This window comes from Diceros bicornis, chromosome 27 (assembly GCF_020826845.1).
Source record: "Diceros bicornis minor isolate mBicDic1 chromosome 27, mDicBic1.mat.cur, whole genome shotgun sequence".
In the NCBI taxonomy this organism is placed as follows: domain Eukaryota; kingdom Metazoa; phylum Chordata; class Mammalia; order Perissodactyla; family Rhinocerotidae; genus Diceros; species Diceros bicornis.
Genome location: NC_080766.1, coordinates 39,712,588 through 39,728,155, shown reverse-complemented (window position 1 = coordinate 39,728,155; position 15,568 = coordinate 39,712,588). Strand labels below are relative to the sequence as shown.

General features: G+C 44.7%; 1 protein-coding gene across 1 annotated transcript in view; it reads right to left on the bottom strand.

The window, feature by feature from the left end:
- Window positions 1–5,499: 5,499 nt before the first annotated feature.
- IGSF5 (immunoglobulin superfamily member 5) overlaps window positions 5,500–15,568 on the bottom strand; it is a 41,696-nt gene continuing 31,627 nt past the window's right edge. The window contains exons 7-9 of the mRNA XM_058523405.1: window positions 14,862–14,962; window positions 13,366–13,436; window positions 5,500–6,530 (exon numbers count right to left, since the gene is read on the bottom strand). Of these exons, the coding sequence (XP_058379388.1) occupies window positions 6,435–6,530; window positions 13,366–13,436; window positions 14,862–14,962 (268 nt within the window). The 3' untranslated portion in view covers window positions 5,500–6,434. The remainder of the gene's footprint in view (window positions 6,531–13,365; window positions 13,437–14,861; window positions 14,963–15,568) is intronic.

Genomic DNA, 15,568 nt, shown 5'->3' with positions numbered 1-15,568 from the left:
CTCGTCTAGCCTAATGACACAGGTGGCCTGCAGAAGCTGGCACCCTTCCCCACAGAGCTGCTCACACCTCTGCTCAGGAGAGATGGAAGGAGAAGGTCCTGGGCGAGCTGGAGGAGCTGCGAGTTCCTGCGGCTGCCCATGGCAGTGACGTGAGCCAGCAGACCAGCCTCAGCAGGTGCGAGTTTCAAAGGCATCTGGTGCACCACACCAACCCTTCTGAGCGTCAAGTCACCAGGCCTTCACATCTACCTTCCAAATCTTAGGCATATTTCTCTGTGGCCGGCTCCCACCCAGAACCACAGAGGGAAGGGAACCTAATTGACATAGTACAAAACCATCCAGATGGCTTCATCAGGGAGGAACTGAAGGATCAGCTATAGCTGGACAAAGTGAAGAGGGAGGAGGTGAATGTTCCAAGCAGAAAGACCAGCATGTACAAAGGCCCTGTGGTAGACAGGACCATGGATGCCTACAGAACTTCCTGCACTGCAGTGACTGGAGAGCAATTTGCAAAGAGCAGTGCATGGCCAGGGAAGGTTGAGGGTAGACCCACATGGCTATGAGGCCATGATAGGATTTTAGATTTTATCCTAAGAGTGGTAGAGACCCAGGGGAAGATGTCACCCAGCAGAGAGAGTAAACAGAGCACCAGCTTTGGAGTTAGAAAGACCTGGGGTCAGAAGACACGCATGTCACTCTGTGACTGTAGGTTTGTGACTTCACTTTGCTCATTGGTTCAATGGAGACAAAAGAGCACCACAGGATCAAGTGAGGACTAAGAGAAATAACCCACGACATTGCCTGTGTGCCAGGGACAGGGACGGGCACACTGTTTCAGCACAGGGCCGGACAGTAAATATCTTAGGCTCTGTGGGCCATGCGGTCTCTGTCACAACTGCCCGCCTCTGCCGTTGTGGTGCGGAAGCAGCTGCAGACAACACACAGGTGTAAATAAGTATTGGCTGGGTTCCGATAAAACTTTACTTGGGGACACTGAAATTTGAATTTCTCATATAATTTCCACATGTCATGAAATAGTATTCCTTTTTTATTTTTTCTCAGCCATTTGAAAATGTAAAAACCATTCTTAGTTTGTGGGCCGCATAAAAATAAACAGCAGGTTGGATGTGGGCTCATGGGCTGTGTTTGCTCACTCCTGTGAGATAGAAACAAAACAAATGTCTCTCCTCTTCCTTTGTTCTTTATACACACACACACACCATCTACACACACACATACACACACAAGCACAGCACACACAGAAGCACACACAAACATGTACATACATACGCATGCACACACAAATGCACACACACATACATACCATCTATGCACACACAGAAACACACATACACATCATACACACACAAGCACAGCACACACACAAACATACACACACACACACGCATACCACACAACTGCGAGGGGGCAGAAGGCACAGGTGCTTTCTTCTATCACCTGCTTCTGCCATAATACTAGCCTTCAGGCTGAGCACAGTTCACCTAAGCCAGTCCAATTTGCACTTTCTGAGAAAAAAAAAAGAAAACTATATCAATTGTAATTTTTAAAATTAGTTTTTTATTTAGACCATAATTTGCTATTAATTGAACTACCTCAGACTTTATTAGCCATGAAATTGAAATATAATATTACCAATTGTTCCCAAATTAAGGTACGCTATGAAATGTCATCCATTCTTAAGCTTTCTGAAGAGAAATGTAATCAGTACATTCTGTGCAACCTTTTCCCCACAGACTTTACTGGAATCTCATAAATTTTCTGCTGTGTCAACCCAGTATGATTATAAGGCCAGGCATGAATCTCGCAGTCTGAAGCCATTGATGGGGCAATAAATCTCACAGATCTTCCCACTAGTCCCCAGGTTCAGAATCTCATTGTATTTTTACAAATAACACGGCTCGCCCAACAAAAGAGGGAAGACGATTGTGGGGTTGCTTTCAGCTCAGCACCCAGCCTGCTGCCTCAAACTCTGTACTTTGTCCAGATCCAGGCCCGGAGGTTGTGGAGGTTGTGAGGCCCGGAGGTTGGAGCCCCAGCTCCATGAATGTTGGAGAGGGAGTCTCACCGGAGGCCCTGGCCCAGAGCGTGATTGACAGGCTGTGCTGGGTGAGAATTAAATATTTACTAACTGCAGATGAACACAGCTCCCTCCCAGTGCTGCAGGGATGAAAGACGCCTGCACACATTCAGACAGAAGCAGCCTCAGTCCTAACAGCTGGGCCATGTCAGATGAGGATGGGGCAGGGTGTGTGTGTGTGTGTGTGTGTGTGTGTGTGTGTGTGTGTGTGTGTGTATGTGAACATCTCCACAAAGGTAAGTGCCAGAAGGGGTCCACCATCCAATCGCTTTGTTCTACTGATGTGATACCCAAGTCATGACCTATTCAAGTTCAACACAGCCAAATTCCTTTCCTCCAACTGGTGTCCTCTTTTGGTAAATGGATTCATCCTTAAGGAATGGAAAAGTGGAATGCTACCAGGGAAAACATCTTTCCCTATGACTTCACAAACACATCCCCCATTCCTTAATTTCTGTTTCCTAAATATTGCCAGATCCTTCTGGCTGGATAGCTTCTGCCTGCCCCTCCCCATCCATGACTTCAGTGGGCTCTCTGGCTTTGGTCAGGCTTGGCCAACAGGAGGCATGAGCAGGAGAGGGAGGGGATGGAGTCTTTATCAGCTGACTCTCTCCATGCCTGATTTCCATGGCTTGGCTGTGTCCCTCTACCTAAGGTCCAGCAATTGTCGGGGGCCCCCTACCTATAGATCTAGCCACCTCTCCCTGCCCCCTCAGCCCTATGGATGGTAACAGCTCCTCAGGCCCACAAGTTCTGCCCCAGGCCTGCTAGGCCACCCATCTATTCTATTCTATCTTCCCCCCGAGCCCTTCCTTACTGTCTTGCCTCTTGGCTACTTCTCTAGTCTCTGAACTCCGAGCTCTCAGCTGTTCCACAGAGAGGAGTATCTGCCCTCTTTACAGACGATGGAGTGTTCTTCCCCAGCGACACCATAAGCCCTTAAATCGCAGGGTGCAGATGCTGACACAGCACCTCCTGTATTCTCGGTGGCGTTCATTCACCTTTCAGGTCATCAAACTCCTGGGAACTGGCAGCCCAATTTTAATGCTCCTGTTTTCCAAGGTCAAGGCAGCACAGAGCAAAGGAAGTGCTTCTATTTGAGCTCTCAAATTATCTTTGATGTATCGACATTATCACTTCAGTCCTACTCTAAGTAAACCATGGAAGATCATTGACTTCACGGGCTTGGAACCTGACAGAGTAACCAAGATCAAAGGCCCCCACGACAATGGGCAGGTGTGGTGTCCCTGGCTAGGACTTTATGACACAAGGCTTTGAGAGGTATTTGTTTAAATAAATCTGTAGTTTCACCAGCCATTCATTAGCAGAGCGCCGTATCTATATTTCTGAGAAACACCCTTGGCCGTGATGTTTTGCTGTGATTGGCTCCTCTCACCCCATCCCACTGAGCCTGCTTCAGCTCTCTGCATTGCAGAAGTGCGAGACGAATTTACCACATCAGCAAAACCCCATTCTCAGTTGAGGACTGTCTTGGGGTTTGCAGGATTCCTAAATAGAAACCGGCGAGTGCTCAGACTAACACGGAGAGAAAACACGATTGCATGTTTGGGTAAAAGAGCCCTCCTTGACACATTAAGGTCATTTCCAAGTAGCTAGCTCCAGGTCAGTACTGTCCAATAGAGCTTTCCGCAACAGTGAAACTCGTAATCTGCTCTGTCCAATACTACGGCCACTAGCCACACATGGCTATTGAGCACTTGACATGTGGCTAGTGGGATTCAGGAAATGAATCCTACATTTTATTTAATTTCAAATAATTTAAATATAAATAACCACATGCGGCTACGGGATTGGACAGTGCAGCTCTAGACAGTTCTGTTCAAATAACTTATCCACCTCTTGTGAAATAAAAACGGGTCAGGGGTCTCTTTGAGAAAACTTACTCCTGGAACAAGCTACAACCTGTTCATCAGTGACACAGGAAAACTTCCCAAAGTCTGATAAACAAAAATATTTTAAGCATGATTCAACCAACACATACTAAGTTGGAGAAATTTCTGTGAAGATCCTTCGGCATTGTCCAGAGTTCATAATTTAAAGTTCAATTATATTCTACATGCAACCCCCCGACTCCTAAAATAATGGAGTCTTAAATACTCCTTAAATATGAATTTTATAGCAGGCAGATGGCAAATATGATACTTCAATATACAGTCTTTCTCAGTATTGACCTGTGTAATATTAACATTTACTAAACGCCTACAGAATGCTAGGTTCTATAAAGGTTACAAAAGGCATAAATGACATGACATTTGCCTTGTCTCGGGATCTGTGTTCTGTGGTGGTTTAAGGAAAGCAAACTATTAAGTGAGGAAAATGGATTTTATTCATTGAACTGCTCTGCCCAAAGGGCCTCATGAATCTTCTCATCTTTCTCCTTGACTTGTACTCACTCAAGGATGGTGAAGGGAGACAGAATCACACTGGCAGAGAGTAAAGAAGTTATTGTAATAAACAAGAGTCTCATTTTTAAGTAGTCTAATTGGCAATTTTTTCCATAAAAAGGACTCATGGGAAAGCAATATTTACGGGTTTTTGAAATTCTGCATTTTTATTCCTACACCAAAGAAAATAGGTAGCCAATTCCGTCACATTAGGAACACAGTCCTAGAAGAGATGACCTTTTTTTTCAGAATCCTCTAAGCAGTGGTGATATTCAAAACATTTGACAACCTGTAAGGCACAAACACCACCCAATCAGAGTAGATATTGTATGTGCATTGACCAATCAGAATGGATGCTATATAGGCATCAGCCAATTAGAACAAATACTTGCCACCACCCCATGCTGTGCCAGCCAATACCCTTTGAGTTAGTTGATTCATAGGAGGGGGTCCAGGGTAGGATCATTTTTATGATCTAAGATCATAAAAATACTTTATAAATCATGGTAGTATATAGACTTGCCTACCTTTGATTGAATTAGCAAGCAGGAGCATTGAGTGATGAGAAACATCATCATGATGAATTTGCATCTTTTATCTAGTAACTTTAAGGAATTCACTAAAATCGTAACACATTTTGCAAGTCAGATTCTACTTTGGCAATGGCATGGTTGGGCATCGGGGGCTTAGAGCAGTTGCTAATTACTAACCATCATACGAATCTATTCTAACCAGTGCAGAGCTCAGCCAAATAATAGTCGTGCCTCTAGGTTAAATATGAAGCCGTGGGGTGGGCAGTGAAATCCCCTGAGAATATCTACATGAAAAGTAATTTTTTTTTTTACAGAAGTCTCCTGTTTTGCATTTTGGAAAATGCTGAATTCCTAAACACTATGATTCTTTAAACTACCATCTGAATAGTGAAGAGTTTAAAAAAAGGCAATACAAGTTTTTTGGTGTTTTCTCTTTTGTTTATTAAAGAACACATTACCCATTTCCAGTTTTTTCACGGCGTTTGTGGTAGGTGAGGGACATCTCCTACAAAGCATAATCCACATCTAACTCATTTGTGGACGTGAGAGCAAGGCTGATAAGGGAGCAGAAAAAGATGAATATTTTCATGTCAATATCCAATAATGAGATATTTTGCAAGGTATACATCAACTTTAGAATTTAATCTTATTTTTTTGTGTGAGGAAGATTATCCCTGAGCTAACATCTGCTGCCAATCCTCCTCTTTTTCCTCAGGAAGATTGGCCCTGGGCTAACATCCGTGCCCATCTTCCTCTACTTTATATGTGGGACGCTGCCACAGCATGGCTTGATGAGCGGTGCATAGGTCCGTGCCTGGGATCCAAACCCATGAACCCCGGGCCGCCGAAGTGGAGCACGAAAACTCAACCACTATCCCACTGGGCTGACCCCTAGAATTTAATCTTATTTTTAACCTATGAGTTCTGATTTTCTAGGCAATTTTAGGTGTCTGATTGATCTTAATTTTTATCCTCTTTTTCCACTGATAACATGCAATAATGCCCACGTATTAAACAAACATAAATATCATCTTCATATGATTTAAGATTATAAAAACATTTTAAAAGTCATGGTAGGATGTAGACTTATCTACCATTTATTGGATTAGCAGACAGGAGTGTTGAGTGATGAGACACATTATCATGATGGATTGGCAGCTTTTACTTAGTCACTTTGCAGAATTCGCTGAAATCTTGAAACATTTTAAAAGTCAAATTCTCCTCTGGAAGCCAGGAAAATGGATTCCTTCTTTCACTATAAAATATCTGTTCTGATGATTCCAATATCGCTTCTTCCAGGTAACGCTGGCAAAGCAGGAGCCCAGCCTCGGGACAGAGAGGAATGATGACATTGTCTTGATCAGCCAAGTGCAACATGGAGCCCAAAGGATGACTAGATTATACTAAAGTCACATTCCTGACCTTCCTAGGACTGGCCATGATAAAGGAAACCTGTGAACGACTTGCTGGACTCTGCTGACGGTCATCAGTTCCCTGGTAACCAAGGGAAAAAGGTCAATTTAGTGGGTTGAGATCTCTGTAAAAGACACACTTGAGAAGGAAGCTCCACTCCTCAGATAAGATAAAATTAGGGTGCAGAGAAGAATAAAAATGTTACCTCGGGTCCTACCTTTATTTCATTATTTTCATTAACACACACTCTAGAAGTTTCCAAGTTCAGGGCCTAAAGACCGATCCAATTCAAAGAATCCAATAGTTGTTTGCATGCAGGCAAATTACTGCAAAGATTCACTGTTTTGTTTTGTTTTTCAATTTTCCTATGGAAATTCTAGCTTTTGTATGAAAATATAAAATATTTCTAACTTTCTTTAAATAACACACATTCCTTCTAAAAGAGAGGGGCAAAACTGAGAACCGACTCCAAGCAGATCACCCATCGGTGTCCTTGGACCGTGCATGTTGCTGGCTCCTATCAGGAAGGCAAGTAGTCTTTGCCGTTCCCATTCTGAAATGTAATCCCAAGCAGACCACTTACTCCTCCAGAGGGGCCAATGCCTGTCTAAGGGTATTGCTCTACTAAAATAAGTGCAACATGTTTTCCTGCCAGTCCTGAGAATGCCAGCTCAGATTCCAGGGCACCGTAGCTGCATTTAACATCCTAAATAATGCAACTGGGCACCATCAATTATTTACACTGCACTGGAACGTCAATGAGTCCTGAGGATAGACTCACTCTGGCTCACGGCCTTAGTTTATTGACTCCCAATTGCACCAGAACTGGGGAGCTGATGGGGCAACCTCAGCAATGTACTGTAGAAATTGTGCTTCTGCTGTGGCTATGCCTGAGATTTTGGGCGTTGCTTGACTTTTGTTGTCACTGTTGGGTTGCACAAAGGCATCACTGTTTTCTAAATTTATCAAGAGTTTATTTCTGTTGATCTCAGTAGGGAAGTGATTAGCAGGGAAGACTTGACCCAGGTTTTGAGTTGTTCATATGCTCACCCCTCGAAACTGACAGACTCAGGAGGAAAGGGACAGAGTTGCCTGAAATAGCCAGAAAAATTGACTGCCCGTGAGTCCAGGCCTGGAAAGAGGAGAGGAAAAGGAGAGTTCTTTGTGTTACATATTCATTAAGATGCAAAACATTTGCAAACCCCATGGCTTTGTATAAAAATAAAAGACACTTGCCTATCTCATTAACTGATTGTAAGTTTTACTAAGAATTTCCTTTTTTTGTTGTTGTTTTTTTGCTGAGGAAGACTCACCCTGAGCTAACATCTGCTGCCAATCTTCCTCTTTTTGTATGTGAGCCGCCACCACAGCATGGCCACTGCCAGACGAGTGGTGTAGGTCCGCTCCCAAGAACAAAACCCGGGCCACCAAATTTAATCACAGAACATGCCAAACTTAATCACTAGGCCACTGGAGCTGGCCCAAGAATTTCTAATTTTATTTATTGGTTTTGTCCTAATGTGTTTCATGGACAGTTACACCTGAGTTCACTGTACTTTATCTACAGAAACTGTTGTCTGGAAAATAATGTCAGTATTAAATATCCTAACTGTAGATTCAGCCAGAATAGAACTAATCAGTGAAGAAAAGTGTCATGTTTTGGTATATGTCAGTTTTGAAAATCAGTCTCTTTTTCTTCCTTCTGATCCTTCCTACAATTTAATATATGATCTGGGGTCTCTACAGCCTAAAATCTTATTTCTTTCATTCATATTGAATGCAGTGTGCCTTAGGACTCATCTAAAACATGGGAGGTTTAAAAAAGTTTTCCTCAACCATGGTGCCGCATGGATTGTGGAGTATTTCAGTCTCAAGACCCTTCCATTTGACATGCATCACAGCACCCCACAAGCATCTCACATTCTTCTCTGTGCTTTGCGGAAAGCTCAATGCTGTGGAGTTTCAAAGTACAAGTCATTCCAAATGCACAATTGTAGGAAAATCCCTAGAACGTTCTCTCAGAGATGACTTGCCCTTAGAAACAACACTGTACACGTCTGTGATGTTTTCACATTGAGCCACGAAAATATTTTCCTCAAAGCAGATCATCTGTGGAACGTGGTAAAAATACTCATTCTTTGGCCCTATCTCCCAGAGACTATGAGCCAGAAAGTCTGGAAGATGCTCAGAAGTCTGCATTTTAACAAGCACCCAACATGCTTCTGGACTACCACTGTGTTGAGAACGACTGCTAAACCAGCAGGGTACCAAGACATTCATATTTACAGGTGCAAGATGCACCTCCCTGTGCAGCAGGCATTCTTTGGGAGCCAGGATACAGGAAACACATCCCCATTTCTGCCAGCTGGTGGCAGGAACAAGGACTGCCCCATCTCTCAGCCTCTGGTAAAGAGTCCCATGTTCAGGGAAGACCCCCGCAGGGAGTGGGCCGAGAGGTGGGGATGAGCAAGGGAGGGGGCTCCAGGCAGCCAGTGGTTGCCTCTTCTCATGGTATACAACCTAGCATCACCCAATGGACCTGAGCTATGTCAGCCATCGGCCCCCTTGTAGCTTCTGACCTCGGTGGCTGGCCTTCTGTGGCGCACACCTCCAGCCCACAGCCTGTCCCCAATAACACCATCCCTGAGACGAGCTCTCACCCCTTCTGAAGTTTCCTGAGAACTGTCAGCACTGAAAGCATCAGGATACAATTAGGGATTTGAAAAAAGAGCTTCCCCACAACATCTCATCTTGATCTTCCCCATAGCCGTGTGGGCCTCTGGCATTATGGACCTCAACTGAAAGGACGTGGGAGGAGCAAGAGTTACAGGGGGCTGGTGCAGAGCAATGCCATTTTCTACCGCTTCCCAAAGTATCAAAATTCCAGTTTCCTGTGTCAGTAACTGCTGAGCATGGGAGGTAATTGAAATCATGCTTGGCGATGCACGATGAAGACGTGGCATGTCTTCATCGCTACAGCTTGCTACAGCCTGGAGGTGTAGACACGGATGTGTAGGACCCTGCGTGGGACTGGAAGTTGTGGCATTGGAGGCAAGGGTGACAGGGACCCAGAAAGGCCACCTGCTCCTCAGCGCCTGTGCTCAGCCCTGAGTTGGGTGTGGTTACATAGTCCAGGGCTCAGTATCTGCACCCTCCTCTGCTTGTTGGGGAGTCCACATGATTCCAACAAGACTACGGGCACCGTCAGCCCTAGGAGGGGCCCAGTACAACCCCTCCCCAGTGTAGTTAGCACAGGCATCATGAATGCCTTGGGACTCTGAGCAAATCACAATTATTGGGTGGTGTGAAATGACAAAGTAGGCAAGGTGATCTTTGGCAACATCCCACTCTCCCTTCTGGCAACACCCCCATTTCTATCTTGCTATGAGATAGCAAACAACCCTTAAACCCAGCCACATGTCAAAACCACCTCAAGTTGTCTAAAACACAGAGATGCTCAGGCTGCCTCCCCAACTCTGCCGAGCCAGGAGGTCCAGAAGTGGGACCAGGAATCTGGGCATCCCAAGACCTCCCACATCGACGATTCCGTATGCAGCCCCTGGCCCTTCAGACCTCCCCTTCCTTGGATCGCGTTTGAACAGGAGACTCTTGAAGGAAACCAAAGTGCCCGAGACAATTAAAGGAGTGAAATGGCAATTTGACATGGAATTATTTACCCTTTTTCAAGGACTCAAAACATACTGTTATTTTTATGTTGCAAACTCATGTCCACCAGTCTGATACTAGTTCTTGTCATGACTGGATTGTGATTATCAGCAAAGGAACCATGTCTACACGCACACACGCTCCTTGTATCGCCTCACTTGTGACAGCATAGCGCTGGGCGTTGAAGATAGCCTCCACTTTAGTGAATAACTGCTTAATGAGTGTCCAGTAATGCTGTGCTAGACTGTGTGTAGTCAATGATCGTCCATTAGATCTTCTGAAAATGCTAAGAGCACCAGGTTGAGAAGATGAGAAGGCCAGCATGAGGAGAGAACAAGCACATGGACTCAACAGTTGCTGCCCTGTTGACAAAACCAAGATCGCTCTGCTCTGAGACCTATTAATACAGAGCAGGGGCTTCTGTTGCTGTTGTACATGCAGTGTCTCCATGGATAGGACATGCATCTGACCCAACTGGCTCCACAGCGATGGAGATTGGGAAGTGCTTTTGCTGCAGGCTGACTTACAGTTTGAGCTCTCTCGGTTTAATCTACAGGCTTTTCAGGACAGGATCCTAGTGCAGATTTTCTGCAAAACAGTCTAATCTGTAATCAACAACCTTGAACTCTAACAAGCCAGCTTTTTGGGAGGAATCCCACTGGGCACCTACTCTGAGCCAGCGGTGGAAACACCCCACAGCAGCACAGGTGGCTCTGTGACAAATTGGAGTCACACTGAGGCATGTGGAAAGGAGCCAAGATGAAAGAACAAACGAAGGGGCTCTGAATAGCTCTCAGCTGCCTCTCCAAGGCCCTTTAGGGGGCAAGGCTCACCGCAGAATGGAGACAGCTTATGAGAAAAGAAAGTGCAGATTGCGGTGTCCTTGCACCATGGACTAATGAGTTCTGAGGAAGGTCCTCTCGGCCGGCACTGTAGGAACACAGCCACATAGACCAGGCAGGGCTGCAGGCCTGGCCTTGGGGAGCTCTAAAAGGAACCTCTGTGCTAAGAGTCATCTTGACCTGCTTCTACAAGCTGTGGCTCAGCCACCTGGCAGCTCTTGAGTGGCCACTTGACCACATGCAGGACTATGTCCTCTTTGGGCCAAGGACACAGAAGGGAGCCACCATGCTCCTAGGCCCGGCGCTTTCCTCTACTGCCCATCTTGCTTCCTCCCTTCTCTGCCTCATGGGAAGCATAGCCCATGGTACATCTCGTGTCCAGGTTCTCCAGAGGAGCATCCTGGAGACAGTGCCTGGAACCACACCTGCAAAAGCACCCTTTGGTGAATGATCAAAGATGGACCTCTTCAGAACTGTGCTTGTCCTAAGTTCCTCCACTCTAAGTAGAAAAATCCAGCTATTTAATCACCTCTCACCAGTTTTTAGCCCAGGCAAAAACATCTTTCCTGGCATCTTGATTTGTTTCTGAAGGACCCTGATGCTCTGGGCTGAGATGCACTGCTCCCCTATAAGCCTTCCAAACACTTCAAGAAACACAAGCGTGTGTGACCAGCCCCAGGACCCAGCCACCAATAGATTATTTAGCTGGTTACATGTTTAAGTAGCAGAGACTTCTTAAATTTCTCTCCCTGTGTATTTTCAAAACAACACTTCAAGCTTTAATAAATATCCACCCTGAGCTTCAAAACATCATTCTCCATTCCTGTATCCTGAGGCACTGAGAGTTCCCCTTTTTCCTCACTTATTTTTTCAGGGGAATCATCTGACATGACCCCCTTCTGAATCTCCTCCCCGCCTATCCCATCCACCACCCCAGACCTGAGCATTTTGGCTTGTCTAGTGGAAAGACATGTGACAGAAAAACGTAACCACAGAAAGGCCACAGGAATAATGGTTGCCTTAAATGTGTTCTTGGGGTAACCATGCATAGCGCTGGGTAGGAGAGAGCCCCTTCATTAGCCTGTGGCCCCCACTCAGGTCCAATCATGGGGCGTTGACAGGAAACATCCTTCCCAACCCGGCGATTACTCCCTTTTGCCCGCCACCTCTTAGAGGCCAGCCTTTGAAAAGGGAACCTGTTGCATCTCTACAGTCATCCCTCCCAGCACCAGACTAAGTGCATTAAAAGATATATGTACCAAAAAGAGCAGCATCGGTGGGAAGAAGTTTACCTCTCCATTTTCCTGACACCCAGCCTGAGGAAAGCAGCTTGAACTCATACCAGGAACTCAAGATTTGTCACTTAGGCCCATCTTCTTGTGTGCCCCAGACCCCTCATATATCTTCCCGCCTGGCTACCTTGGTTGCACTAATAGCATCACTTAGGTCCCCCTGATGATATGTGGCTGAGCATCCATCAAAGTTCCTCTTCCTTCCAAAGACCTGGGAGACACACGTCACCAGTAAGATGTATGTGTTGAGCTGAATCCCAACTGCAGGAGGGAATATTACAGCCTGGAGCTGCCTGGAAACTCAAGTGAATATCTGCACCAAGAGAGAGTGATGGGGGCTGTGAAGGCACACTCTCCAGAGTAGCACATCAGACTAATAGCAACTTCTAGGCAGAACAAAGCCAAGACTATCTGATCCAGCATGCTGTTGGAAACGCAATCTGTGAGTTTGGCTTTTCCCAAAGCTAAGAGGGGAGAACATCCACACTTATCGGGGACACCATTGCAGAATTGCATCGAAGTACTTCTCCTTTGAAGTCGCAATTATACAGGTCAGAAGATGGTGCTGGTTATATATTTTTTGCCTAATATGACTTTGGATATAAAAAATCGTATTTTCAGCATATGAACTCTAATTCACTTGTGTATGACAACCAACGCTAATTCTGTGTCAGAAAATTAACATACTGCATCTTCGCAGCTCCTAACTGACTGTTTTCTTTAAGTTAACGTCCTTTGGAAGGACGGTGCCCATCAAAATTTGCCTAACGGCCAATAATATCTACAACTTGTGCCTCTCCTTGGACTCCAGACTTGTACATCCAGCTGCACACTTGCCATCTCTATGTGGACGTCTAACACACAACTCAAGATCTACAAGCCCCCAATTAAACTTATCTTTCCCCAAAAAACTCGCTAGAAAGGGCAAGAGACACTACTACGTCCCGGCCCCATTCCCCCCATGCTGACTGGTTGACATAGAGGTGAGCAAAAGCCACTTTCTTTCATCATGAACATCAAAAAAAAAAAAAAGGCACTGTTTTATAATCACCTACAACAATGCAAGAGTTTCTAAATAGCAGAAAAAGTCCAAAAAGAGGAAAAAGTCTAAATCACCTGACGAGGTTGCCTACTGTGTTGTTCTGGAACACTGGATTCGGAGGACTTTGGAGGGACAGAAGTAGTCTCTGCAACAGAAGAATGACTTTAGAGTGATAAGTGACAAAAATCAAGCTTCATATCCTAACAATTCTGATTTATAAAGAAATGCATTTGCTTTTATGGAGTATCCCTGGCAAAAAATAATCCTTAACCATAAACAGACTTTTTTTAAAGTTCCCTTGAGGTTGCATATCTTTAGAACTTTCTTTCTAATGAAACAAAAATATGGCAAACTGACTCAAAATCAATTCCTTTCTTGACACTATAGTCTCATCCAGAGACAAGATGGATCCACAGCTTTAATGGCTGACCAAGGAAAACAAATACAGGGCAAATGGGGAAAAAAAGAGGCAGAGAGGCTTGGTTTTGGCCATGATTTTGGTCAAGCTACTGGATTAATTGCTCAAAATACTAATGAATAAATACTCGCTCACAGGAAGTTTTGCAAGAAGCTGTGATCAGATTATCAAAGGAAACAGCCAATGCTTTGCAGAATTTCTTTAAATCTGAAGCACACAGTTTGGAACGTACATGGGAGACATCCATGGTAAAGTGGGAAGAATGGGGTGGCTGAGAATAGGACTGCTAAGGAGTAATTTGCACAGCCTTTCTCTCTCATCTGCCTTACGAAGTGATCTCGGTTCAAATCATACCCCTGCCTCTTACTAGTGAGAGTGCCTTCAGAGATGCCGCCCATGATGCCTGCATCCTCTAAAAGTAAGACGTATAGGGACTACAAAAAGGCTTTTCAAAATTGGGTTTAGTCTTTCGACATTCTCCAACACCCTGTAAGGTTGAAGAGGAACATTTCCTACTGAGCTTCAGATTTAATTGAGGTTTTGGGCAAGTTACCCTCAACGTATTAAAATGCCTCTTCACACGGTTTCAGGTAGAAGCCTTAAAAGAAATGGAAAGCATGGGGCAAAAACCAGAACATTATTCTTAAAAGCTCTTACATGTCCATCTCACTTTATTTATTTATTTATTTTTTTGCAGGGAAGATTCACCCTGAGCTAACATCTGTTGCCAATCTTCCTCTTCCTTTTTTTTTTTTCCCTTCCAAAATCCTCAGTGCATGGTTGTATATCCTAGTTGTCAGTTGTTCTAGTTCTTCTATGTGAGCCGCCACCACAGCATGGCAACTGACAGACAGGTGGTGTGGTTCCGCAAATCTGGCCCGCCAAGGCAGTGAACGCCAAACTTTAACCACTAGGTCATGAGGGCTGGCTCCCACCTCACTTTATTTTAAACTTTAGACAAATAGGTGGATTTTCACTGTTAATCTACTCCTAGAATATTTCTGGAATTTCTTCTTCTTCTAAAAATTATCCAAAAAATAATGACCACCCATGGCTAAGTCATCTGCTTTGTGATGCTGGTGTTTGGTTGGCCAGCCCCTCTCTGGACACTCCCCTTTCAAGGTCTTTCTCCTGCCCCACATGTCCACTCACTTGTGGTCCTTGGCTCATCGGAACTGTATCCATAGTTTTCATTTCCACTTTTTAACTTTGTCTCAGAAGTTTCTTTGTTGGTCTTCATGGTCGCAGATTTCCTAGAATTAGACCATTTTAAAAAGCCAAATGTTAATTGGTAATGGATGTTCAGTTCACACTGTTCTGCCCAGAGCATTCTTACATGTTGAACTTACCACAAGGCCACAGCTTGGTTGCTGGCCTCTGGGGAGTGGTGAGCAACAGAATGGACACTCACAGCCACCGGCATGGTTGTGTAGACAGCCTGCAGGCTCACACACTCCCATTATGGGGAGAGAGGCAACTTCATCATGATAGGTCCATGGACTCCACTCAACTCTCAGAAACCAGTAACCAAATAAAGCAGGGTTGGCAAACTAGGACCCACAAGCCAAATGTGGCCCACCACCTGTTTTTATAAATAAAGTTTTATTGGAACACAGCCACATCTGTCTGCTTCCATATTGTCTATGGCTGCTTTCATGTTAATGGTAGCAGAGTTGAGTAGTTGTGACAGAAATCGTGTGGCCTGCAAAACCAAAAATATCTACCATCTGGCCCTTTATAGAAAAAGTATGCCAACTGCTGAAATAAAGCAAAAATTGGTGCAATGTAAGGAAGTTTGGCAATGGATATCCAAAGATTTAAAAATATTTATGCTTGACCACTAAGAATTTATTATAGGG